Genomic DNA, 27,733 nt, shown 5'->3' on the forward strand with positions numbered 1-27,733 from the left:
CAGGCAATGACATAGACACATGAGTCAGTAAAGCATTTGTGCAGATGGATGCTATCTTGCTTTTTCAGAATTTGTATCATGCAAGACTTCAGATATTTAAAGCTATCAACGTAATTCATGTTCCATAGCAATATAATTGCTCAGAAAACAAATGGCTGTGAACCAGTAAATTCACTCATGCACTCCAAAATCGGTACCTCAGTCTTTTCATCTGTGTTCTGTGATACAGTGATGTGTTCGACTTTATCAGATTCAAGGCCTTCTTCACGTTCAAGCTCTTCTTTCTCTGTAATGGACACCAATGTGGATGCGGCAGAGGTCTTCCTTTGAGCGTTCTGCTTGGCCTCTCTAACACGGAGACATGTAAACATACCACACATTACATGCAGATGCAGCAGCATGCATCATGCCATAATCATGACATCCCGACATACATCTCATCTCATGGACAACATGTCTTTTACACACTAATGAGTCATGCAGGTCACATCAAAGACATCAACAAAATTCCAACCATGAAGTTCATTCTTTTTTTTTTTAACTAAAGCCCAGAGAAATGGAATTCACTTACAAAAACCGAACAACAAAAGTCAGTTAAAATTTATATAAAAATATATGTTCCAAATTACTTTGTAGAATATGTATAGAATATAGAATATGTATATATTAATTCCTAAATGTAAGCTTTTTTGCTCCAATAGAAATCACAGCACAGGTTACCCATAGATTACTACAGCGCATAAAACAGAACACATACAAGTTTTATCTTATTTAGGTTTTAATCCTTTAGATTATTTCACTGCACGCACATCTCTGGGATTGAGTTGCTGTTGCTCCTGAAATAGTCGAAGAGAAAAGGGCTGGCCACCTCAATGAACTCCTCCGGCTTTGTCAAAGGGATCTCTGCAAAAAAAGAAAAGAAAGAAAAAACCTCTACACATCATGCCAGCTCTGGTTTTTCATACTTTGAATTCTTGCTGCATTTTTATTTATTTTTTTCCAGAGATCAGCTGATGTCAGATATCCATGAGCCAGCAGCTATTTTCAGAACTGAAATATTTTAGCTCCCCTCCTCCTGTTTTTATTTCAGTATTGTACGCTCTCTGTATTGCCGTTTCTAAATCTCCTACATTAACGCTCAGTTTTCATTTTGATTATATTTATATGTTCACCTAGGGGCTATCATTGTATGATATCCTCCCCTGCATTCTCCTCTAGGTTCACCCCCCCCCCCCCCCCCCCCCCGATATTTTTCGCAGACTGCATCTTTACATTTCCTCATCTACTGCTTATTTCTCTGTATCTCACTTACTCTGAGGTTCAGAAGTGACCACTTTCTCTTTCCGCTGACGGATGAGTTGCCAGTGGGGCACAGGCGGAGGTTGAGGTGGAGCCTCTAGCTGGCATGAGCGAGTTCTAGTCAACAAGACGACATGGCTGTGCAACACAGAGAGACCATACCGACGTAGATTTTCCAAGGAATTAGTCTGCAACAACACATTGACAAGTCAATAAGAGCATAAGCAGAATCCAATTGTGAGGATTAAAGGAAATATCTGAATAAACAAGAGAAGTAACATTGTCGCATCTTCCTGTTGAGAAGCAACACTCAAACTGAATACAATATGCCCACAGATCACAAATGATCTTTAATGTCCACCACCCACAGCTTTTGTGGCTATTTCAGCTGCATTTCAACATCATACTACACGAGTGACTCGTGTCACTGATAGTTTTACACAAATCCAGAACCAAACTCCTCATAAATGATCCAAATGAGATCTCCACTAGAATGTAAGCCTAGCAGTTAACGTCTCATTTTTCTGGGCAAAAATGTGTTTCCTAACAGCTTAAAATTCAAAGCTTGTACTCAGTAAGCAAGTGTGTCTATATCACAAGGGAGTCGGGAACAATAGTGTGAAGAAATACCATTTGGCCAAACCCAGAGGAATTCTTATGCGGTTGAAAACATTGATAGCTGGCACACACCGCTACCTCTGGGCAACCTGAGAAACACACGAAAGAAGCACAAAACAGGTGCAGGTAACTGAACATATCCGGGCACACATAAACACATAAACGCATGCACAAATTGTTACATGCATGAAACCTAGTGGAACAATTGTGGACCTCACACAGTATCACAAACAAAATCTATTAGCATAGAATACTTTGTATTTGTTTGTGAGTAGGTGCTCTTGTAAAGCAAAGTCTATAAAGAGGAGGAGAAGGACAAGAGGTGTGGCTGACTGGGAGCACAGAGCCTTTCACCTTGCAGTTAAAGGCTCCCTCATACATCATTTCCACTCATTTTAAATCACATGTACACAAATCACTTGCTTGTTTTATACAAAGTCTTTCTAATTGTTTTTTTTTTTTTCAAGCAGTCAATGAAAATCCTTATTCTGAAGCGTCACGACAATTCTGTGTTATCTCTATCAGTGGATCGCACAGTAGGATACATGGTCACTATCCTGAAATGAGATGAATTTTAATGTGCCATTTAGCAATGCAAGGAGAAGGTGACCAAAGACAGTGAGTCAAAATAAAAACCATGAACATGTGAATAGGCAGTTGTTTCCACAGGTATAAATAAGGCAAGAAGGCTATATCTAGGTGACACAAGGGTTCTGTCTATATAGTGAATCTTGGAGTATAATGTGTAAGAGCACATGGGCCAGGAGACATGGAAAATCAATTTGAAAGGCCATGGTGAAGAAAGATGGGAGCACGACTAGTGCTAATATAAACCGAATCCATTAAAAATTGAGCGGAGAAGTGGTTCTCACACTGCATAGTGTGATTTATACATTTGAATGTATGCATTTCAACCGAACAAAGGTGAGCATCAAAACAGTGAGGAAGAGAGAAGGCATGTTTTTGCGCTTGCGTGTGTGTGTGTAAGAGAGCACAATGTGTGTATCACCCTGAAGCCCAATTGTTGTGTAAAATAGTTCCACTGCGTGTGCATGACATTGTTTTATGACAACATCCTAAACTGGAGTCAACGGGAGCACGTGGGCGTATCTAAGAATAACCTCGAGAAATCATTTTAATTTAGATGACAAGAGAAAATGTCAAATGGTCATGCTGTGTTTTTGAATATGTTCTTCTGTACACAATATAAATTGCTATACAAGGGGATTTTTAAGTGAGATAAAAGTTGACCTCATGCCTACATTAATTGAGTAAATAGAAATAACGCTGCTTTTGCAAACATGAATAGCATGCTGAAACTGCCCCAGCAGTAAAAACACTTTTTTCCCCCCTACACTACAACTACAACCTGAACCAACTTCAAGTCACATTCACCTCACTAAGGACACGTTTCAATCCTGCTTTTGTCAGATAAACACACTTGACTTGGGAGGCTCTTCTGCCCTGGGGGTGCACCAAATAATTCACCCTTTGACTGCTCCCTCTGCTGGTTTATTCATGTTCCACTATACACACATTAACCCTCTCTGCACTTCATAATACATGAGCTGGGCAAAACAGGAAGTGATGCTGAAACCAACAGGAAAGAGGCATCTTTTCAGAAGGCACGGACATTTCTAAATTTTGCAACACAGCAGAATAGCAACTTTTGGCTTCTCCTATCCTGAAACCCACCGCCAGAATAACAGCATAGCAATGGTTCTGCTGTGCTAGAAGAGGAAGCTATCACTGATAAGAGCGATTAAATATTCATTGTCATGCTCAATGTCTGAATTATAGATGCAGAGGGAGGGAAATGTACTTCTAAAAAATATATATACATTTCCCATGTTTATTCATGCATGCGGTTCAAAAATTAAACATGTAATTAAACATGATTGTAAAATCACCTGCAAATAAATCTACAGAGGTATTCTGTGCATACTAATGAAAGGAGTAATGGATGATTGATTGTGTGCATGTGCGTGTGCGTGTTATTGTGCATTAATCAATGGAAAGGCTTGAACCTTTATATTTCTCTGGTTTCTGCAGCGGACTCTTATTGTCACTCAGGGTGGAATCTCTCCCCTCAGCTGGATTTGCAGTCTCAAGCTTCGTCACTGGTAAATCTTCATCCGAGCGGGAAAACACAGGAATGGTGTTTTGTAAGAAATTCCACAATCTCTTGGAGTATACTGACCTGAGAGGGGATGAATGATAGCAGTGTTAGTTTACCAATACAACAAATGGCTGAAGCTATAATCGCTTCTCAGTTTGTAATTACTGGCATTTAAAAGTAGGATTCAGGTGTAATATACAGCTGGTTAAATGAGAGTCTTCTTATGTTTTTCTTAGTTCCAGTACAATCTCCGTATTTGGAATATCACGGGCTGCAGTATTTAATAATAGTAATGTAGAAAAAGACAAAAAAAACAACCAAAAAAAACATTAGCAGATTTGAAACAGAGGCTGCATGAGAGTGTAGCTCTTAGCGATTTCACCTCAGAGCAAAATAATTCAAGTCCAGGTTTTGGGATCTTTCTATGCCGAGTCTGCACGTCATCACTGTGTGCGGGCTTTCTTTGGGAACTCCAGTTTTCTCATACAGGCCTAAAGTATGCAATTAGGGTAGATTGATGACTCTAAAATTGCTTGCAAACTCAAATATAAGTGTATGTTTTTGATTGTTGACGGAATAGCACCATGCCCTGGCCCACAGTCGGCTGGACTCGGCTTCATCACCTCGACACAGTGAGATGGATAAAGCATTAGCTTCCAATTCAAAGGTTTGGCACAGACATTTTCAGCAAGCCAAAATTCCAGTTGTGACTTTAAACATCCTACAAGATGTTCTTTCTGCTGAAATTATATATATATGGATCAATTAATTTGGCGAATCCTTGCTCTCTGTTGAAGTACACTACCTTTATCTGTGGGCTCCAGTAAAAATGTGAAGTTTTGCTGTTTAAAAAAACATCTTTGTTTTCACAAGATCATCATTATTTCTACCACTCCAAAGCAGGTAAAAAAAGAAAAAGAAAAACTTCAGGTGCAATAGCTTATAAAACATGTGTACGGTACAAAGGAACTTTTCAAATCAGTGAGAATATAAAAATGGAAAATAAACGGTAGGTGAATTTAAGCCATGTCAAAGAGTTTGTGATATTAAATGAGTATTTCTATCCCTTTATATTCTGTCCAAGGGCCCAGTCAGTTAATACAATTACTAAATTTAAATCCTATCCAATGTAGCATCTTCAGTTCACCACTTCTGGCTGTTTATTTCTCCAAGACCTTTCTAGAATCACATGCAGCTGCTATTACTAACACATTGTATATGTATATATCCAAGAAACGTCTAAAAATAAACCACACCAGAAAAGCCTTCATCCACAGTGATTGTAGAATGTGTATTTTTCTTGAGCAGATGAAGCAAACAAACCTTGTTGTGAGGAGTTTGTATTTTTTGGGTCATATGTGCATAACTGTGTCTCATAGAATAATCTAAACCCAAACACAGCCACCCTCACTTTTTGATAGACTCTCCAGGTGATTCACAAACAACAGCTTACCTGTCGAGTTAAAAAGAATTCCTCTTCCCAGCTCCAACCCTGTTACAGTTTCTACACTGACAAGTTGAGATTTCTGTTTCACGGTCAATTCTCTTTTCAATATCTGTCTCCTCGTTTGCATCTTGTAGTGCCTTATCTTGTCTTACTCTAAGACACAGATACAATTCTTTACTCACATTTGATGGGATGCATCCCTGTTCCGAACACATTTCTGAAGACACAAAAACCTTCATTCTTACCAACTGTACAGAGCTTTTTTTAATCGAAATTCTCTTAATTATTTCATTATTTTGTGTATTGTCACTTATACAATCTTTTCAGTCTTTACGTAGAATAACATTTCTCTTTTTCAACATAGCTCCCAAAGTTATTGCACGACTGTCTATCTCTACTTCTAAGTAACTCCTATGTTATCGGTTCACACAAAGCTATATTACTGACCTGTTGCCAAATAACCTAGTTGGTCACAAACTCACCCGATGTGTTTACTGATGCGTGTCTGCATCATAATCAACATGAGTTAACAATTTTTGTGAAATGTCTTGATATGCCCTCTATGATGTAGTAACATGTTTCACTTTGAACAACAAAAATATGGTTTATGCCATATTCTGATTTTCATTAACAGCTTACACATTGGTCCAACATCTTTGGAATTTCATTTGGATTTCATTCAGAGAAAAGGAATATGAAAAAAAAAAAAAAAAAAAGAATTGACACAGATGTCCCAAACAACAAATGATAGCCTTACTTTATTCGACTCATTTCTGGCACCCAGCTGGTAAGTGCATGGATGAAGGTGAACTCGCACATTTCCTCACAGACTTCTGACACGCCGCTGAAAAAAAAGGAATTTCTTCTTCTTTTTTTTTAAATCACACTTAACACTCAACTTAAAGCATGTTATTTTACTATGTACAGTATGTTTGGTCTTGCAATTCAAAGGTCTGAGTAAAAGATTTGGAGGTTTACAGTGTCTAGGAAAACTTCAAATCATTCAGGGAGTCAACAGATCAACAGACGTTGTAACTTGTGCTGTTGGAATCCTGCAACCCAACTCCCCAGTCTACGGTCATATAGACGTAAAATCATTACAAGGTGATGGGTATTGCCACATTTCATTACTACTATGAAAACAGTGCTGTGCAAGAAATTTAATGGCCCTTCACATTTAACTCCTCACACAAAAAAGACAATCGAACAGCGATAGTAGACACCTCAACAAAGTTTAGCACAAAGAACGTTCACTCTTGATATCAAGAATTTCGCAGAAAAAGCCTCTTTTGTATCCTGTGCTAAATGAAACATTTATAATGCAACCTTCTGTGGACACTGGAACACCTACCTTAGCACACACTAGTTTGCCCCATCACAGACGTGAACATGCCTCTATTTCCAAATTCAACACAGCCTCTGAGCATCAAGTGAAGGTTCAACCAATAATTCAGGCAATAGTCTAAAACTACATATTGTTGTACTTCAGCAAGGCCATCATACAGTATTGACATAAAGTGCTAATGTGCGCACGGTATGATGTTTACTCAGTTAATTATGTATAGCTGCTAACTAAACTTGGATTTAGGCTCTAATGCTGAAACAGTTCCAACTCCTTTCTGAACTGCTAAGATGCTTACAGAGTTTTTGTTTGAATGTACAGCAACTCACTTTGCATTGGCAACCTTAATGAGCGCTTTAGCCAACAGCATAGGCCACAGCTCTGACTGGCACGTGGAGGCAGGGAGGAGCAGGTTGTCCTCTTTATCGAATGGCATCAGGTCATCGACTGTTATTTTCCTCCAACAACCCTAAAAGCAAAATACAAGGAGGTAAGAGACAGCAAGTAACCAGTAATGTGACTAATTAATTGGTTTTAGTAATTCACCAGTTGTACCATAGCAAGACATGCAGAGACATTTAAGAAACAATGGATAAAAACTTTAACATAAAACCATCTTTGAACCTCTCAGGCCCAGCACACTGTTTTAGGTCAGACAAAGCAGAGTCTTGCTCATACAGTATCATGATCTCATTCCAGCTTCATATTCAGCCAGCTGATGAGTAATATTCAAGTTTACTAACCTGCTAAAGGAACCCTCCCTTATCTCATTTTCTCATGCTACAAAGCTATTATTGTCTCTACTACAATGTAGTATTTCAGTTTATGTACAGGCTTCTGAGACTGTCCTGTATGGGACTTTATGCAATTTGTTCTCCCAGTAGAATCTGCATCAGGTCTCAGATTACATAACAGTTTATACACTTAAATGGTGTCATTTCATTTACTTATATAGAATCCTACAGAGAGCTTGACTAACTTAGCTCATTGACTAAACATAATAAAAGACAAAAAGCTGTTTGAGTAATGGGTGACTGAAATGCTTTTAGGGGTATGCATGTATGTGTGGGTCATGATCTGTCTCTTTGAGTTAGCCCTGTGATGGACTGGCAACCTGTACAGGGTCTTCCTCACCTTTTTTCCCTTGTGTCGGCTGGAATGACACAAGGGATGCTTGAGATGTAACATAGCACCTTGTGTGATGTCAGAGCTTGTTATGTGTTCTGATCTACTGGCCGTCGAGGGGAGTTTCACACTGCTTGTAAAGACAAGCAGCACAGGCAAGTGATAATCTCACTGACTGTTCACAGCTGTGCCCCTTTATTTATTTATTTTAAATCTATGCCGAAATCCAGGAAATAGCAATACCATCTATCCCATTTCAAATCATTGTCCAAACCTAAGGTGTTTACAGATGGGGTTAAACTCGGGCAAAAGGCAAAAGCTATAGGACAAATAAAGATAGAGTTTCAGGATTATGAGAAACAGCAAGAAAATGCTGATTGGATGAATATTTACATCAGCATGTGGGAAAAGAGTTCTTTGACGAAAAAAAAAGAAAAAAAAAGTTCAACCATCAAAAATCAGTCGAGAGCCAGAAAAAGGAGCAGAATAAAAGCAACAACAGGCAAGCGAATCTGAAAGGGGCGGGGTGCTTAATGCCATCTCAACAACCATCTGCTAGCGTGCTACGCTTGGCACGGGGAGTGCTGCCTACAACCGTGTCACGCTTGTTTGTCAAGGCAAGAGTCACAGTGTTAGAGAACACCCATCACTTTCAGCTCTTTTCCTTCTACACTTTCTGGCTGACCTGAATTGTTGTCTAAGAAAGCTATCTATCCTTTGTCAGGACGGTCAATGTTGTAGTCTGCAGAGTGTAATAATTTGTGGCCAACAACAAACAAGGGGAACATGACATGAAACTTTTTCAACAAAGCTGCAAGTAAAACTTTAAATCAGGTGCCAAGAATTGTCATAATCAGTTATCAAATTGATGGACATCCTATTGCATGAGGTCCTTGCCAGGCTGCGATTGCTCTTAGGCTCTGATAAAATGTAAGTACTGTGTCCATTTTTTATAAAATTATTTTTGTAGCTATCCAGCCTTTTCTTTCTGAGAAGCAGCCGACCGGCGTTAAGCCTTATCTATTCATCAGGCAATGTGTGAAGCCCCTACACTTTTGGCACAGCAGTGAGACTGATTGATTTGAGCTTTGAGAGGATAAGGTTCTCTCATCCCTTCCCCCCATCAAGCTCTAAGTCTATTCCCATTCTCCTCTCATCTGGTGTAGCCTATGGGGGCCTGGTGAAAAATGTAAGGCAATCTTAAGTAATCCAACTGTGCTCTTAAAAACTGTGCGATTACTTAAGTGGCATCACGATACAGGGATGGACAAATTTGGGGGTTGCCAGCTCCATGCTCCGCATTCTAGACATCCTACTGGTAATGTGAAGTCGTAATACCCCCTGTAGTTACAAGAATATGATTACAAACAACTTGTGCATGCACATGTATGTTTCAGTCTGTTCATTGTGCTCACAAAACCAATAAATATCTACGTGGCCAGCATGGAAGACCACTCAAGCATGCTGACACGAGCATCTAAATGATAAATACAGCAACTCAGGCTGCAGACTGAGGCGATGTCTGCGTACACAGCCACCATAAAGAAACTCCATGAATCGTTTCAAGGAGTAAAATCATGTTTCAAAGTATCTTCAATGACTTGCTGGCCATTATACTAAATACCTAGGACAGTGAGGAACTAAGCAATGTGTCATGATGGATCAATAACTGTGGCTATCTGCTGCATTTGGTAATACATTTTCTTCTTTCTTCCCACCAAGAAAAAAAAAAAAATCACACATGGAAAAATATACATACTGATACTAAAGAAGCCCAGGAACATGTGGCCATGTGTTTTATGGAGTTTTATTCGCACTATGGGATGCTTTCCGAAGGACTTCATGCATCAGCTTTTCTTTCACATTTGATAGCTGTTGTTATCAGACTATCACACATTGGCTTTTCTTTGAGACAAATGTAAATACTGAATCATGAAGAACAATATCTCACTTCCATGGACACTGAAGGGTCATATGAAAGCAACAAAGACATTTTTCAGATTTGGGGATATTTGTAGTTATATCTGTGTGTGTCTGGCTTACCATCCAGTAAAGTCTGACCACATATTTTCCATAGTTATTGTAAAGTGGAACATGGCCTTCCACCACTTTACATAGCGAGTAGATGTGTTCCCAAGGTTTCCAGCCATCTTGAGCTGCAAGCATCCAGACAATGTGGATCTCACTGATGAGCCACCGCATCAGCTTAGTGGAGCATGGAGGGGAGGAGAGATAGAAAAATGATCACAAGATTTGATATCTTCAAATCTATGGAAGTGAATCATCATATGAAATCAATACAGAGTTGTATTGACCCATCAAATTCATGTCTGTCAATCAAGCATCACTCTGTTGACAATTCAATTGGACGACTCGAGGGCTGGTCAATACGAGCCAAAGGCAGAACAAAGTAGAGAACAAATGTTGAAACTAACCTCACTGCCAATCAGGTGATTGTTGGGAGACACCAGATCAAAGGATATTTGATTTTCAATGACATTGACATCCTGGAAGGAAGCACAATACTTTTTTCAGTTTGGACACATTCACCTGACTGTATTGCACTGTGTATTCTAGATCGCATACATAATATACTAAACATAACTGTACAATTGACCTACATGATGCCTCTTGACTCACCCTCTCTGTGACACTCCCAAGACTGTGTCTGTCATGAATATTTGAGTACCAAGTTAATAGACTCACCCATGTTACTAATTAAACATGATTTAATGGGTCAGGGAAGACAAATTGGCGGCACAAAAAGGAGCTCTATTTTCAGCTGCGAAGCAATTCTAAACAAACTCTAATCATGAACCATTCTTGTTAATATTGTATTTGAAAATGCAGACTGGAGAGAGAATATTACAGAGGAGATGCTCTCTGCAATATCAGTTTAAAGAAATAAGTCTTTAGGCAGCACGTGATATGATAAGAAAACAGGAAGCTTCCAGTTGTGTCTCAAAACTTCACTAAAGTGTAATGAAGGGGAGTGACGCAATTAAACCTGCATGGGAGGTTTTAAAGACATATACAGCAGATGAAATACTGTCAGACACTAATTTCTGGACATGCTCTATGACTTATCCTATAAAACCATGCACTATTTTGTTCATCATGGCAGTCCATGTGTCAGAGTAACATGATGTTCTCTTTCCTAACAAATCGTACCAGGTTTTTAACACAGCATGAAGGTTACCTTGTCAACAATAAACTCTGTTGGGCGCTTCCAGGAGTGCACTGTTAAAGATGAAGGCAGTGAAATTTGACCTTCAGGATCTTCGAATAATCGCTGCACACAAAACACAATTGGTTATTTTCACATTATCTCGCAGGTAGGTTGGAATCCATTTGTGAAAGTTAAATGCTCTGTAGGAGGACACAATCACTGCATCCAAAATCACTTGTGTTTGTACTATCAACATATATTTACAGAAGTGGGGCTTCTGCTTGCTTTCTTCTGTCCGGTTCCTTTTTTTGAGTCCCACTTCTCCTTGTCGATCTGTGCATCATTCCACTCAGGCCAGACAGAGAATCTGGATCTCTCACAACCTCCGAGGTTCCCAGAGGAAATGGAAACCATAGACGCTCCTCTGAAATCGTTAGCAGATGCACTTGATTTGGTTTTAACTTGTCTTTTGTCAGGATTTAACAACACTGAAAATCCCATCCGATTACAGTTACTCCCAAAAAAAATTTTCACTGAAGCCCTAATCCAGATTACATTTACATTTAATCCCTGGTTTGTGAAGATATGACACTAAAGCGAATGCAGACACCCCCACACATACACAAACACACAAAAGACAGAATTCTGATGAAGAAACACAAAGTTATTTCCTGTTCAGCGATAATTGTGGTGATATGTAGCTGCGGTTATGTGTCAATTTAGAGCCCAGACACAGAGAAATATCAGTTTTTGTCAATACCAAGGTACATATAAATATGGCCTTAAACCCGTGGAATGTAACATAGTGTTTACATTTTTACTTCCAGCGCTATCAAGCTAATGCTGGTCTTCAGCTGTTCTTCATTAACACTAATTGTTGAACAAAACTTACTCCGTCTGTCGTTCTGAAAGTGACACTTTGCTGGAAGAGGAGTCCTTTTTCTTCGATTCCGTTTTGGGCATTGTATTCGATGTGGTTGCTGAAATGATAAGTTTTCAATCAACAAATGGGCGCAGCCCGCTGCAGTGGCTCTGGAAAGTTTAGGCGTTGCTAAGCAACCAGGCCCTCACGTGGGTGCAGTCTGGAGCAGTTGCATCACCTGTTGCTATGGGGAAAAAGAGCAGGATCTTCAAACACGGCAGTGGTCTATCAAGAGGGCTGCTAGACTCCAGCTGCCTTTTTGGAACGATCAGCTTTTTATTGGGTTTTTCACAGAGCTTCATGGTGACACATTTAATGGAGCATGGTAGCCTGGGAGCAGGAAGACTCACACACTTTGTGCTGCGGGTGTGAAAGGAAGTTGTATTAAGGCTTGTACACACCCCACATTACATTCTTTCTTCACTCTGGTAACAATCTGGTAGGTGTGTGTGTGTGCAAGAGCACACGCTCTGCTGGTGAGAGCACAACGTCTGATGACTATCACACTCTCACTTGAGTGGAGTCACATGTCTGGCCTTTTTCTTTCTGCATCCCCACACATACTCTGTTGTATAGTTCACGCACAGCCATCTATAGCCCTTTGTGATTTGGGTGACCTACACATGCATAGGACTCAGTTTACACCGTGAAGTGTTTCTGCAACAGTTCTGCTGAAGCATCAGTTCCAAAGCTCAGGAACCTGCAAAGCATTAGTGCTTGTACAACATGTTGAGAATTTTGTCATTAGGAGAGTAATCCCAGTTTAGCTTGGTTGTTCTAAAAGTTACACATGCCAGAAAAATACAGCTAATTAACAAAAATTACCATTTCCTTTGGATAATGCATTGCTATTTAAAATACTAAATACAATCCAAGTCTTTGCTGTACAGTGGTGTAGTGCTTTAGACTAACGCATCAATTTTAGGTCTCTTTGTAAAGTTTGCATGTTCTCTCTTGCATGTGTGCGTTTTCTCCGTGCATCAATTTTCATCCCATATTCCACAGACATGCACATGACATGATCACAAATTTCAGTGTTTGTGGAGTGTGTTTTTGGTTTTTTCTGTGAAGAACTGGTGTGTCCTGCCTTCCTTCACCTTTAGCTGGGATTGGCTCCAGCTCCATGTGACTGTGAATTGAATAAAGCAGCAAAAAAAAATGAACGAATGCATTGTGCACATGAACAAATCCATATAGTAAAGCCATAAGCTGCACAAATCACACTCAATCCAATTAAAAATGTTTATTCTAGTTTGGCTTCAAAGATTTCACGTCGTTTCGCACTCTTAAGAACACATTTTTTTAAAATCCTTTGCATTTTTACAGTGTACCACTCCACAGTTTGAAAAGATAATGGTCTCTCTAATTCTGTACAATAATATGATGAGAAACCCATATATGTACCTGTAAATTAAATCGATCTTATCATGTCATTCAAAAGGTCATCACACAATGGTTTTACAATAAACTATCATTAGAGTTGTTTCTTTTTAAACAAAACGCTGTACAGTCCATCTGAATACTTGTGTTAAAACATAAAACGTGCGACCCAGCCCCGTTAAAAAAGGAATAGTAATCTAGCACTTCCATTCAGAAACATGAAAGAGAAATGGAAGGAAAACATTGTATAAATATAACAAATTACAACAGCAATTCAAGATAAAACACTCTGATAATTCCTTACTATGATGCCCATTTGTTATTCCATCATACAGTTGTGCGACACATGAACAGCTTTAACTTGTCAGAATAATTATTTGTTTCACATGAAAATGCAAGTTGGCAAAGTCAACAAAAACATATGTTGAATGATACTATTCAAATGGCTGTTTTCGGGCACATGTTGCATGTTTGTCAGGTGTGATACAGTCCAGAAACTATGAGTTCCCCGGTGAAAAAGAGAAAGTAGACGAGTTTGTGGCTCCTTGAATGGGCTGAAGTTGTTAGAGGGATGCATAGTTCGGGTTCATGATGAGACGCAGACAGTCAAAAAGATCCAAAACACGGCACAGATGCAGTCGAAACGTTTGAGGCGATATCAAAATAAAACTGGGCTATGTGAAACTTGGATGTGCAGGTCAAGGGCATCAGTGCACAGAGAAGTTCCTGGAGCTTAAAAGACCCCAGAACATATTCATATTCCTCTCCGAGGCGACAATAGAGGGCTGGCGCCACAGGCTGGGTGAACTCACTGGACCCTGCCAAAGGAAGGCGGAGGGCTAATGTGGATGGATTGAGCGTTAGCAGCAGCCCGGTTTGCTCTCCGCAGCCACAGTCTCCGGGCCGAGTTTGATCCGGTCTCCATTGCTTTCCTCATAGGGCAAACCTTTATCGTTAGCCAGGATATTTTCTACAAGGAAACGCGCCGCCTCGTCCACATTGATGTTGTCCTGTGAAAACAGAAAATCGGAAAGGGAATTAAACACACGCTGTTGCGGTTGCCTGAACAGCTTACAGTAAAGAGAGACCATCCTTGATTCTAAAACTGATTTGTTAAATCCGTTTAAAAACAAACAGACAAAAAACCCAAACTTTTTAAAATATAAACAACATTGAATCAGCGAACAGAATGTACAAGCTCAAAATTGGCATGTAGTTTTGTCCTTCACACTGTCCAAACTGGTCATCCAATTGACTGAAGATGTAGCAAACAAATGAACCTTGTCCACACTTTAAATGAAAAAAACATCTTGAATAACGGCAAAAGAACACAGGCATCCATAAAAAAAATGTTGAGTTACAGTAATATATGAAACTGGTACCTCTTCATAAATTATTGTGGAAATATTTGTATATCTGACAAACTCATCATGCCGTATAATCGAGTTCTTTGATTAATTAGGATTCAGAGTCAGACAATAATTAAGAAGCCGTTGTTAACAACATCATCAAGCAAGACTGAGTAAAAAAAAAAACTAAAAAAACTGAAAAACCAATCCTCGTTCCCTAATAAAATGATGTACTTCTCCTCAAGCACTACAATAAAAACAATGTAAATCTCGTCATTGTCCTCTGCAGCCTGAGGGGAAACTTTCTGCTTTGTCATCGTGAAACACAAAAGAAAGCCGGCTGCTCCCTGTCAGAATTCCAATCACAGGTTGTTGTGGGTTGAGTTTAACACCAGCGTGACGGGCACACAAAACAACAGCCCTCCACTTCACTCAGGCAGAGGAAATGACTTTGCACGCATCACACACATGCCCACACACTTCACATGACGCAGCACGTGACCCAGCCTCAAGACCCAAAGTTAATCTGGAAGGAGTTAATGAAGTCAGCCTGTTCCAAATCTTTTAAAGCATTCCCAAACACAGAAGTGCATAATACGCAGTTATTGTTGTGTGTCGAGAAAAAGAAAAAGGCTCGTGGAGAAAAAGGCAAACAAGTGAGAAAATCAAGGAGGAAAAAAAACTATTCTGTAAAAAAAAGAAAAAAAGAAAAGTTTAAACAGCTTCCTGGAAATGATCGGCTGTTGCACACTGGTTGGTAAAACTAAACTTTATTTTCATGGTATCAATAAAAATCCAGAGGTTTTTATAAGGAAGTTTTACAGCTATTCTATGAATTTCTACTACTGAAACACAGGTAGAAAGAAAGGGACAATTTGTTGTCAAACACAACTGCTGGCACAGTGTCTAAGTTGTACTCTTTGTTTTCTTAACAAAGATAGATATAAAACAGAAATGTTCTCTGTTAAAACATTAAGATCAAAAGATCTGAATATTAATTCAGATTGCGGATGTACCCAGTCGTGGCATGATTGGGAAAGTAGATTAGATACGGAGAAAGAATAGTCACTAAACCATATGTACTAAAGCTACTGTTTCATAGCCGAGATGTGACTATTTGGAATGTGTTACTTTGAATGCCCGGAAGTACGTTTTTTAAGTTGATTCAAATAGATGAAATATATACATTACCAGCGAGAGGAACTACATTGAATTTTGATACTAAAGCATTTTTAACACTACTTTCATTCAAAAATGACCGTCTTTAGATTCTTCTAATAACAACAGACGCTAAACCCGTGACATCATAGCCCATGTTGAGGAGAAACATGACAAAACAGTATCTAATCCTCACGGCACATCCATCACTCTCATGCCATACCATATCTCAGCAGCTGTCCCACAGATTACCTCAGTCTAGTCTCATCTTATCCTAACTATTCCACATATGTCCGTGCTTAGTGCTTAATTTGGGACCAACTGCTGAATGGGTGTTTGACAAAACCATTACAACATGTCATCATTTCACAATAACTGCAGTGAAACCAGTGCGATTGCACCATTCACAAAAACCTGGCTTCCCCTTTTTACAAAAGGTTTATGTTTTCTATTTCAGTTGATGGGTACATGGGTAAAAATAAATACATTTGAAAATAAATTTTAAAAAAGAATGATTAAAACAAGATGGGTTTTAAACGTCCTTGTGAATATGTCAATATTCTGCCCTCATCTCTTCAGGCTGTTGCAGACATGGGCTGCAGTAATGAAAGGATGCCCCACAGTTCTGACTTTACAAATAACTAAGAGGCCACTACCTGAAGACATGTGGATGCTTGATTTTCTTCAGGTACTTTACTTCTCTCCCACAGGCCCAAAAACCACCATGTGTTTGAGTTTACTTGGTGAATCTAAATAGCTGCGAGCTGCGAGTGTCTGTCTTGCTGGGCTTGTTCTGTGATAGACAGGCCACCTGTCCGGTTGTACCCTGCCTTCGCCTGTATTCAGCTGGGATCGGCTCCAGCAACGGGCAAATAAAACCGATAATATTTCAGCAATAATCCTGTATGAAGATGATCAAAGATTAGAAGAAAATATGCCTCCTTGATGCGAAATGTTCCACACAGTATTAAAATGGGACCCAACTTTGGTGTTTTCATGCTCCACTCGCCTGGTTTTAAGGGTAGACGCACTGGAACAAAAACATAAATAAACATCAAAGGGAGGAACTATTTGGAAGGGAAGCCTGTCGGGTGGGTTTAAAGAAGAATGCTTGTAAAAACTGAATCGTTCCATTACACCCGGGTGTGTGTGTGTCGAGCTGTATTTTCTCACCTTCGCAGAGGTTTCGAACCAGCCCAGGAAGCCAGTCTCTTTGCAGAAATTGTCCATTAGGGATGTGTTGTTGGAGCTCTCTTTCTTCTGGTCACACTTATTAGCGAGTAGCACTGACGGGATGGGGCTGCCGTTCGCCAGCTTCACCTTACTGTCCAGGTCGTGCTTCCACTTCGACACGGCCTCAAACGTGGAGCCTCTTGTCACGTCGAACACCACGAAAGCCCCCACAGCCTCTTTGTAGTACACCCGCGTCATGTTCCCAAATCGCTCCTGGCCTGGGGAGGGAGGGAGGGAGGGGGGGAGAAGTCAGTGATTACAAAGCAGGAAAAAAGCTGAATGACTAATGTAGTTTGGGGTTGTGGAAGATAAAATAAAAACACATCTGACCCAAACAATATGTTGAAAAACACATGAGATTTTGGTTCCACTTTGTCACGACCCTTTTCAGAAGCGAGACATTTTTCTTCTCAAAAAATGGCCAAAAGATGATAATATAGTGAGGGTAATTATTCAACCTACTTTCTCTGATTTGCCATGGGCCTAATCTATGCACAGTGAATGGCAGGAATAATCTGTCACAATAATAAACCCTTTCTCTCTAGTCATTCAATGGGAAGATCTGAGATGATATTTCACAAGAGCACAGCAGGAGGAATTGCCAGCCGTATATGATGTGTCACATTCAATCTGGGGAGGTCTCTTCATTTTGGAGGGTGTTTCATGCTTTACACAAACCTGCACTACACATAACAGCAATTCCTTGAAGAGTAAGGCACGAGTGAACGAATTCCTTTTCTCAACTTCTACCTCTTTTCAGTTTGCCAACACTTGGGTGGAGTTACACTGTCAAAATAATGCATCTTAGGTTTCCGACTCAAATGACTTTAATGACCCGTAGAGATCACACAAAGCTCATGTTTTCAGTTTCATGTCTGAAATACCAACAAGAACTGGAGGAATTTCCACCTTCTGGTTGAGGAAGTTTGACTTGTTTTGGGGGTTTTCTGCGATTTGCATTCAGTTATGTTTTGTTTTAGTACCTTTATTTATTGTGTTTCGCAAAACATTTGTGCTTATGTGTTTATATTTGGGATTTCTGGCTCTTGGAATTTGAGGAACTAGGTTGTAAGAATATCACGTATGGGTCTTTTCAGTTCTCCTTTTAAACTGTTGAGGAGACGATGCAGTATAACGTTCAAGGAACTTCATCAACGTGCAGCCTAATGATTTGTAAGTGCACCGAGGCAAAGCTGAGCTTCAATAAATTTGTTAATATTAAGACTTGCAAGTAAAAAAATAAATCAAAAAATATGAAAGAAGAAAAAAACACCTCAAAATACACTTTTTCAATATAGTGCGAGGCCATAAAATTGTCTTTCGGATCAATGTGGTGGTTGGTTAATTTGAATTAAAGCAGGGCGAGAGAAACTGTGTTTTGGAATTGGGGTATTGGGATTTGCTTCAGTGCCTATTAATTTCAAGGCTGGGACCCACATACAAATTTTAGCCAATGTTTTATGTTCCGTCACTACTCTGCCATCAGGTCACCCCGGGGGCTATTAATCTCCTGCATATGATCACAGCACCTGCTCATTTAATTTGTGCTTTTTGGTGAAGTGTCTGCAATCACGTGGGCCTCCAATGACTTGAGGTAGTATGTGATAGATTTAGCCCATACTTATGCCACACTGCTCCAATTTAAGGAAGCCTATGGGGCAAGTGTAATTGTGCAGGGTATTAAGACAGCCAACAGCCTTCACTTGTGATCAGTCACAAAATAAAAAATGAACCGAGAAAAGGAATTGAGGAACTGTGAGCACAGCTTCTCCAAGCACACTTTCACTTTACTGCTAGTACTTACCCAACCACGCAAGGAACTGGAGTGGCGTGGTGCAGTGCGGGTATGAGCCAGAGTGTGAATACACTGTGGGGCCCACAGGCCTGACAGTAATTGCTCATAATTGAGAGTCTAATTTTAGCTGATATAACCCCAGGTGAATTCACCAGAGACACGACACAGTGGGATAAAGAGCCGATAGACTGAAATAAGACTTTCATTTCCAGGCCTTGTAACGCTCATACGTTCGGACGAGTGAAAGCAAAAGGAGGATAAAGACGGGAAAAAATGGTCCAATCATTGTCTTTTTTTAATTCTATTGAGACAAGTATGCCAATTTGGCCACAACTGACCGACAGTGAAACACTGACCATGAAGACATTGTAACGATTCTTATTTGTTTTCTTTTTTATCAAACTATATCCTTTTTTGCTCGTTTGCCTCGAGACAGAAGCCAGCTGCATGAACATGTTCAAAATGTACCTCAAGACCTTTTGCTTTTGATATTCTGGTTAATTTTGAAAAACTCCAGCGAAACAAATGGATGTGTGAATAAATGCTGAACTGACCAACGCAGTCCCATCGCTTATCCAATTTGGAAATAGAGCTGGTGTTGGAGTATTAACATCCCTCCTGCTGTGATCAGCCAATACCTCCAACATGATCATAGTCATTCAATGAATGTACACACACAAATTTGGTTTCCTGTGTGTGTAGCTAAAAATAAGCTCAATAAGAGTCTGTGCAGACTTATGGGAATTGTAGAATGGATGCGAAAAAAACAAAAAACATGGACACCCTATACCCAAGTTGCACACTACAAATGCCACAGAGCTGGAACACATCCAATTGAAATAGTAACAGAAACCTACAGCTGGGAGGTGCAAGAAAACTTTGGATAGCGAGAAAGAAAGGCCTTAAGGTGACTTGAGAAAAACTAGCCCATTACTTATCAACGGCATGAGTGTGATATGTAGAAAAAATATCTTTACTGTAATCCGTCTAGATCTTTAGGACAAATGGCAAACATGCTTCCCCCGTCTGGTCTTCTTTGTGGCCTGCAAAATATTCCCTAAATATTGTAAAGCTAAATGCAATTCATGGTGGAGATCACCAAATGCATGTATCACGTTGATAAAGGAAGCTTAATACAAAGACATCCAGTAAACACAAAAAAAACCCAACAAAAAAACAGAAAAGGTACAAAAAAGCTTAGCAATTATGGACTATTGTGAAAGAGTTGACTCAACTGATTTTGCAAATTACTCCTGCTTACAAGTGGAGGACAAAAAGGAAGGAAAGAGGAATAATTAATACTTTTCTTGTTCTAAATCGGTCAAAGTCAGAAACATTTCATGTAATTTTGACAAATAAAATGATGGTAAAAGCAACATTACGAGTCATATGCTGCTAATACCAAACAGCAGCAGCCACAGCAATGGACTGAGCCATATGAACAATTGAGTATTTACTCAGTGAATTCCACAGAGGAGCATGAGACTGCAGGAGAGAACAAAGGCGTGCTGCTGCATCAAACACATGAGCGAACGACCTACCAACTACAGAGGAGACTACAAGTAACTATCCGTGAAGACAGCGAACTCCAGCAGAATTTTAAGGACTTCAAACAAGGACATTTCAGTTCACTCCAACATGCTGGTGCATGACCTCAAGCATAATTAAGCCCCCGGGTCATGAGCGGAGGGAAAACGTTAAGAAATCTTCACTTGATGAAAAAGAAACTGTTTAGTTACAGGCGGTGTATCATCTTTGTTTGTTGTGTGGGAGAAAAAGAAAGAAAGCAAAGTCTCATCATTATCCAAAGCCCTAGCAACCCCAGTTTCCTCCACGGTCGTACATATCGCTATCGTGTGGGTGGGTTACCATGGAAACTGTCCAAGCCAGACATGGCAGTAGCAACAGCAGCAGTCTCCGTCTGTTGTTAGGCGGCAACTGCTTGTGAAACTTCCCCAGATGAACAAATACACACAGTCCCCACACGGCAGTGAAGTAATGAAGACAACACAGGGGCCGACTGTTGAGGTGGTGTTCAGCACGAGTTTCAAAAGGGAGATCATGAGTAACACATGACTGGCACGTTTAAATTCCCCTGAAAAGCATGTGAGAAATGACTTACTACAGCTTACTACAGACTCCAGTGTCGGACAAGAGCGATCAGAAGCAAAATCTCCAGCCATTAAGTGGTTTTTACCCTCACCTTCAACTGTGAAGGTGAGGGTGAGTGGGGCAACTCAATCTGGAAATTACACAACTAATTAGAACTGTTATCCATACAAGAGAGAACTTCCTTCACATAGTATTGGTTTTTAGTATTATTTCAAGCAGTTCTGCTGCTTTAATACCTTAAAATGTCAGTGGTGGACCAGCTAAACTGTGTCAAAGCAGCAAATAATCCTGCTGGGTTGATCAATTCATTGTTGTGTAGTTTCTGTTTCTCAGAAGGATGGCGTTTATTAAAAAAAAATAATAATCTGAACTGACATTTTGAAACGCTGTGTTGCTCTTGACACCAAACATAAACGGTGCCCAGTGGGAGGAAACGTCAATAGTTTTCTTTCCATAAAATAAAAAAAATAATCAGTATCAATGAGATGATTTTTTTTTTTTATTTCTGCAAGAATCTCTGACTCGCTTTTCTAAATTGAGAAGATCCCTCAAATTTGCACCACAACAAGCTGATGATGCTCAGGCAAACTTTGATCTGACAAACATGGTTAACGCGAGTAAGTTGACAATTAATAAATATCTTTGTGGCTTGAATCTAGAATAACAACAGTGTAGGTGACTGTGAACATTTTTGGCTGAGATATTTGGGACACTTTCAGGGTATCATGGTGTTCTCTATAGAAAATCTGCTGCAGTACAGATATGTTCAAATTTTAAACATGAGAGGCAAATTAAAAGAAAAACATGAAAGAAGCAGCCCAAGAGAAGAATGAATCATCTCCCAGCCACCATCAAAAACACAGAACAGTGTTTGGCTTCTTAAAGAAAAATCTGCCAAGTCTACGCCGAGAAGCACTGAAGCCTCGCTGGCTGCTTGTGGTTGTGCAACATTCTATTCGTGCTGGGTTATCTTTTATTTTTCTCACCCGCTGGTACATTGTGTTTTTTTTTTTTACTTTTTCCACGCCAGTCTCAGTCCGTTCAAGCCTCACAAAGCTCCACTTCTGTCGGCACTCGTTGCTTCTGCTGCTTGTCACACTGTGTGCTTGAACATTTGGCCTGCACGGTCATGACTGGCAAAAGGAACTCGACGGCTTGGCCGTCATTTAGTTTCAGTTTTTCACAAGAAGAGTGCAAACAAACTAGCTGATTTATCTCCGACGTCCCTCAAACGGAATCGGCAACTGTTTCAAAAGAAAAATCTGTCATTTAAACTGAAAGACTAAAACTAAAAATTACAAAAGTGCACATCTCACCCAAGACGTTTTGTGTCTCGTATGAAGGCGAATTGAATATCACCATGCTTTGGTGTGTCGGTTATAAAAGTTAAATCTAATCCGAAGATGACCATGACTCATGTATTAGCTTCATGTGCATCGACGTGAATAATCTTCAAAAGAATTTACATTATCAACATAAGCTATGAAATGTGCTTCCCTTCCAGCCATGTTGGTTTTTCAACACAAAGTTGAGTAATGATCAAGGACAAACATGAACAACGTCACATTGATAGTTTTTTTGTTATATTCATCCTGCCATCATCTTCTGACCGCTCACATTTATGTCAGGAGGACTTCTGCTGTGTCTGATCCCACTGACGGCACCGTTTTCAGCACAAGCTGCATTTATAAGTCACTTTTTTTGTCAGTCTGATTGAAGTTCTTTCCGATTCAAGGATCAGACTGTTCCGTTTACATGAATACAGTAATAGATGTTGCGTCGGTTCACATGCACCCAGATGTGACCCGATTCGTTTCGGTGGCGCAATCCCATAATGCTTTGCGACGTTTTGCTGCTTGTGACGCGCACACAGACTTCAGACATCCGGCTTTACCTGGAAGCCTGCCAGTTTAAAAAAAAAAAAATCGGAGTGATTATGCTTGTGGTGCTTCTTTTTTCAGTTTCTTTCAAACCACAACATCAGAGAAACTTTCTCTTGGTTCAAATGTAATCAGGAAGACACGAGCATGGGTCACTTTTTTTGCCAGATGCGGCACGGCTAACTCCGCTCCCTTTCCCACCTATGCGTGGCCATCATGATGCTGTGTTAGATTGAAATGTTTATGTGGTGCAAATTGAATCGGGCCGGCACTTAACCGGATTACTTTTGCTCCGTGTAACTGCAGCTAATGAGAGCATAAGAGTTTGTCATTGTTAATGAGGGTTCCTAATAAGACTGTGATGGAAACCACTTCACAATCCCTTTGACACGCAACTTTCTCTGTATTCAGTCATGTTTGACCCCAGAAATGTGCTCACGATATCTCCTTCTGCCATAGTGGTAATCATTCTGTCTACTGGCCGCGGCTTATCCAGGAGAGAGCAGTAATTCCGGTTGAGAAGGGGCGGGAGACCCACTAGCTTGGAACTGAACTTCCCCCCCATCATGTACGAGCTGCTGATTATCATTCCTGACAGACTGTAATCACGACAGAGGTTGGTAAAAGACAATGCAACCCCAAAGTTCCTCTCAGTGTGCCAGGATGATAATTCCTCCTCCTTTTCTGCACAATTAAATGGCTTAATGGCCGTTCATTAATGACCCTAATGACTTGGCATAGATACCTCCAGCCTTTACTTTTCTACACCCACTATTTGTTGCTTATTATATCCTCCTCCAGTGTCCTCGGAGCAGTGCCTGGTGTAGGTGTGAATAATGAATTCTAATGTCTCGCATCTAACCTCGAACCTTCCAGTACATCAGGGGTGTCAAACTCAGATCCTCGTGGGCCACAGCCCTGCACGTTTTCAATGTCTCCCTCCCCTGAATGTCCTGATGGTTCATCACCACATTCAGCACAAAGCCAGATAACGAGCTGCTCATTGCAATCAGCTGTGTTGAAGCTGGGAGACATGCAAAACGTGCAGGGCTGCGGCCCTCGAGGCCTGGAGTTCGACACGTGTGCAGTACATGGACACAAAACTTTCTCTCCACCTGCCGTGTTTGTGTCGTCTGGATAAACTATATTAGTCCAACCAAGTGTGTGGGTATGTCAGTGTTTTACTTCCCGTCACAGATCCTATGGCGTGGCAGTGACAGGCAGACATTCCTCCTTGGGTCTCAGCCACAGATCATCCCTGCACACTGAGCCTGTGACGCCAGGGCTCAAGTGGCGGTGCAGAAAGTCGTCTGTGCTGCCAATCAGATAGCGACAGATATTCAAGTTGCTCCGACGGTTCCAAACAACACAAATCCAATATGAAAACAATAGTCTTCCAACCATCTGTTGCAGTTGTCCGAGCATATGAAGGTTTTTTGTTTTTTTTCTCCTGATCGTAGGAGAGGTGGGACGTACTCAGTCAATGGTGAGAAGTGAACATGTCAAGTGGCAGGTTTAGTTTATCTTTTCAAATGTGACATTCCTATACTGATACAATTATCTGAAAACAGCACCCATCTTAAAAGGTGAAAATAACATTTTGTGTAACTTGGATATCAGCAAAAGGGAACCAGCCCTGCGATAAAACTCTTTCAATGGGAGTAAGAGCATGTTCCCTTTTCTACTCCTTGAAAAAAAAGAAATCTAAAAAAAATCTACAATTTGACAGCAGTGGCTGCGACACACACGACCTCCGTCGAGAACCGAAACAGAAAGCCATGAGCCACAAAAGAACCTACAGTACAACAGTCCCTTTTTGCTGCATCTCTGTGCACAGCACACACTACAACCCCTCCCTGTTCTCTGCAATACGCACCCTAATCACTTGCACATGGTGTGGGGTTTTTTTTTTTTCCCACTATGTGAAGACCTTGACTGCTACAAAGCCAGAACATATAATGCTGTTGGTCACATGACTTGGTCAATCAGCACATTTGCATGGTACTAAAGGCAAATATGAGATTGAGCTAAAAAATTAAAAAGGCAAAAGTGTGTTTTATTGGCGCAGAATAGAAGTGATTTCCATTGTTCTACTTAAACATGAGAGACTTTAAGAATCTGTCAACAAGCACAACAAGAGATTGAATAAAAGGTTTGGATCAAAAGTTTCCACACCTGGATTTTCACACTTCTTTCTACTGTTGGTCTGAGAAGTATACGAGAATAGATGATTTTATCTGTCGACGTCGGAGTTATTCGCTTTTTATACTTCGTCCTTGTTTACTTATGAAACTTTATAGAGTATGTTTTCATCCAGTAGTAAATATCACAACAGCCTGACAAGTCATGTCTCTTCTAACAGGTTCCCCACGGTCTGCATCAGGAGATCTTTTAGTCACAAGCCTTTTTATGAACTGAGAATAATTAACTACTTCAGCTGTCCTCCACACGTGAGGTCGTGTCTTTTGAGCTTGGTTGGATTTACTGTACTCTCAGACAGCAATACATCTGTGTAGATTGTTTAGATTCATCATGACATTTATAATGTGTGTACTGGAAACACATTCAAAAACAGACAACCCAGACACAGAAAGGGGAAAAAAAATATATACAAAGCTTTGTATTTCTCTGCCCCGAAGCGGGCATCTGCGTGATCTAACTACGTGCAACGTAAAGATAACCATCATGAAGTTACAGCAACCAAAGCATTTTACACGTTTCTTATGTCACATTTGTTTTTGCTGAGAAATCATTAATCTGTGGGCAGGCACTTCAAACCCACCCTGCATCACACACGCCTCATGACTGTAGTCTGTCACTTTGGCTGCTGCCTGTGGTTTGAAAGTTGGTCTTCATGGTGTGCTCACTTTCTCTCTCACCTGCACTCTCAAGCGTGTCTGTCTTTCTCAGATCCATTGCTTTACAGTGTGACAGATATTTCTGTGTCTGAGGATGACAAACACTGAGTTTGAACAGGACCTGCCAGTCTGCATGGGGGGGGGGGGTACTTGTATTTACACTGCCCTGATTTCTCTCAGCTTGCTTACTCAAGCTGCTGGAATGCATTTACTGGCATGTGAGCCAAGCTGAGCGTCAGCTGGGAGAAACTTAATGAAATGCACGGCAGTCTTTTTGTTTTATTTAAAAGGAAAAAGGGGAGATCAATTAGGGGTGTTAAAATGAGACGATTAGAGACACTGCGACATAAGTAATGACGAGGGGCAGCAAGTGACTTATAAAGCCTATAAACACGTTCTAAACTCCCTGGATGAAGAGTTCCACTGATATAAGAGCGAGTTGGCGCTGGTGCGGCGGCGGTAATAACAACGTGACCTACATTCCGATGACAATTATGAGCCGAACGATCAGAAAGTGGAAACACAACGAGATCAACCAGCTTGAAAACCCCCGTCCCCCTTCAGTTCAAGCAAACTTTTCTTTTCTTTTTTAAACGTCATTGAATTTTTACTGCAAGTCGCACGTGAGATTATTTAGCGCAAGACGTCTCGTGCAAAGTTTGAACGTGAAAGTGAAACTCGTGCGCTTTGTCACGCACTTTGACAGCCTTTTTTTTTTTTTTTTTTGTCTTTCTTTTCTTCATTTCCCCTTACCTGCGATGTCCCACAGCTGTAATCGAACCAGGGTCTTGCTGTCCCAGTTGATGACTTTAAGCGCAAAGTCGACGCCGATGGTGGCGCGGTAGTGCTGCGAGAAGAGCTGGTGGACGTAGCGCTTGATGATGCTGGTCTTGCCCACACCGAGCTCCCCGATCACCAGCACTTTGAACAAGTACTCCTTGCACTCAGACACAGAGCCCCCGGCCATGCTGACACTCACCAGCTTCTCTTCCAAACTTGGACAACAAACTTCTGCTTTCTCGCTCATAAACACACACAAAAAATAAAGGTCCTGCGAGGATTCGAACCGTGCGGAGGACCTGATGTAAGAGAAAGTACATGCAACCCCCCCCTCCTCCTCTTCTCTGTGATTCTCCTTTTTCTCCTCCTTTTCCCCCTCCTCCTCTGTAGAAACCACCTGATAAGTCATAGGACCCGGAAATGTCAGGGAAACTCCTTCTGAGATCAAGTATCTCATGTTGACGGAGCTAATCATTTGTGATCCTCCACTAACTCCCCAAAATAAACTCCACACGACCTCAACCAGTGAATAACCCTTTATGAGTGACGCGTCGAGATTCTTGAAGAAGCGAATTTTAAAACTTTTCAGAAACTTTTGGACTTTTTAAACACCATTCTACTGTATGACTTGAGTTAAAATAAGTCCTGAAAAACTGACCCGAATAACATATTTTCACCACATATTTAATTGTTTATTAAAAAAAAAAAAAGTAACTGACTATCAAAAGTAACTTTCCCATCAAAAGAGATGTTTTTGTCACTTTCCACCATATAAAACTCTTCTCGAGCCACGAAACATGTTTAATCATAAAAGACAGCCTACAAAGTTATATATGTAGTTTGGCTCAATGTACATTCTTGACGTTTCATGACTAAGATTTAGAATTCATTTTAAGTTTTTGTAGCATTTTTTCTTTTAGCAGTTTTCTTTTTTAAACTGACTCAGTGAGTTTGATCATTTTTTGTTTGTTTTGTTTCTTTATATTATGACTTTTGACCACTCGTTTCTAGCCATGTTAGCCATTTGAGCCATTTTATCTGTTCGAACTGTTTTTGCTCCATTCTTGACCGTTTTAAACATTTTGGCAACTCTTTTTTTAATCCAATTCTCCTTCAAACACTTTTTGTTGTTGTTGTTGTTCTTCTT

At 40.3% G+C, this 27,733-nt stretch overlaps 2 protein-coding genes across 3 annotated transcripts in view; both read right to left on the bottom strand.

Moving 5' to 3' along the window:
* adgb (androglobin) overlaps positions 1 to 11,533 on the bottom strand; it is a gene marked incomplete at both ends in the record, with an annotated part of 34,527 nt that extends 22,994 nt beyond the window's left edge. Inside the window, 11 exons of the mRNA XM_080491080.1 lie at positions 198 to 348; positions 810 to 903; positions 1,313 to 1,487; positions 1,996 to 2,006; positions 5,666 to 5,700; positions 6,241 to 6,327; positions 7,155 to 7,294; positions 9,994 to 10,155; positions 10,386 to 10,457; positions 11,150 to 11,242; positions 11,384 to 11,533. Of these exons, the coding sequence (XP_080347206.1) occupies positions 198 to 348; positions 810 to 903; positions 1,313 to 1,487; positions 1,996 to 2,006; positions 5,666 to 5,700; positions 6,241 to 6,327; positions 7,155 to 7,294; positions 9,994 to 10,155; positions 10,386 to 10,457; positions 11,150 to 11,242; positions 11,384 to 11,533 (1,170 nt within the window). The remainder of the gene's footprint in view (positions 1 to 197; positions 349 to 809; positions 904 to 1,312; positions 1,488 to 1,995; positions 2,007 to 5,665; positions 5,701 to 6,240; positions 6,328 to 7,154; positions 7,295 to 9,993; positions 10,156 to 10,385; positions 10,458 to 11,149; positions 11,243 to 11,383) is intronic.
* A 1,736-nt stretch (positions 11,534 to 13,269) lies between these two features.
* On the bottom strand, positions 13,270 to 26,966 carry rab32a (RAB32a, member RAS oncogene family). 2 transcript variants are annotated; one of them, XR_013936419.1, is made up of 4 exons: positions 26,560 to 26,966; positions 17,102 to 17,379; positions 13,953 to 14,431; positions 13,270 to 13,445 (listed from the first exon to the last, which is right to left on the bottom strand). XR_013936419.1 is itself a non-coding variant. In XM_080490379.1 (3 exons), the coding sequence occupies exons 1-3, from the start codon at positions 26,831 to 26,833 to the stop codon at positions 14,282 to 14,284; spliced, it is 702 nt and encodes a 233-aa protein (XP_080346505.1). In that variant the 5' UTR covers positions 26,834 to 26,966; the 3' UTR covers positions 13,270 to 14,281. The 2 variants fall into 2 exon arrangements, 1 of the variants encoding a protein (XP_080346505.1); XM_080490379.1 differs by having other exon boundaries at positions 13,270 to 14,431.
* Between the last annotated feature and the right edge of the window lie 767 nt (positions 26,967 to 27,733).

This window comes from Lipophrys pholis (genome assembly GCF_963383615.2).
Source record: "Lipophrys pholis genome assembly, chromosome: 21".
In the NCBI taxonomy this organism is placed as follows: domain Eukaryota; kingdom Metazoa; phylum Chordata; class Actinopteri; order Blenniiformes; family Blenniidae; genus Lipophrys; species Lipophrys pholis.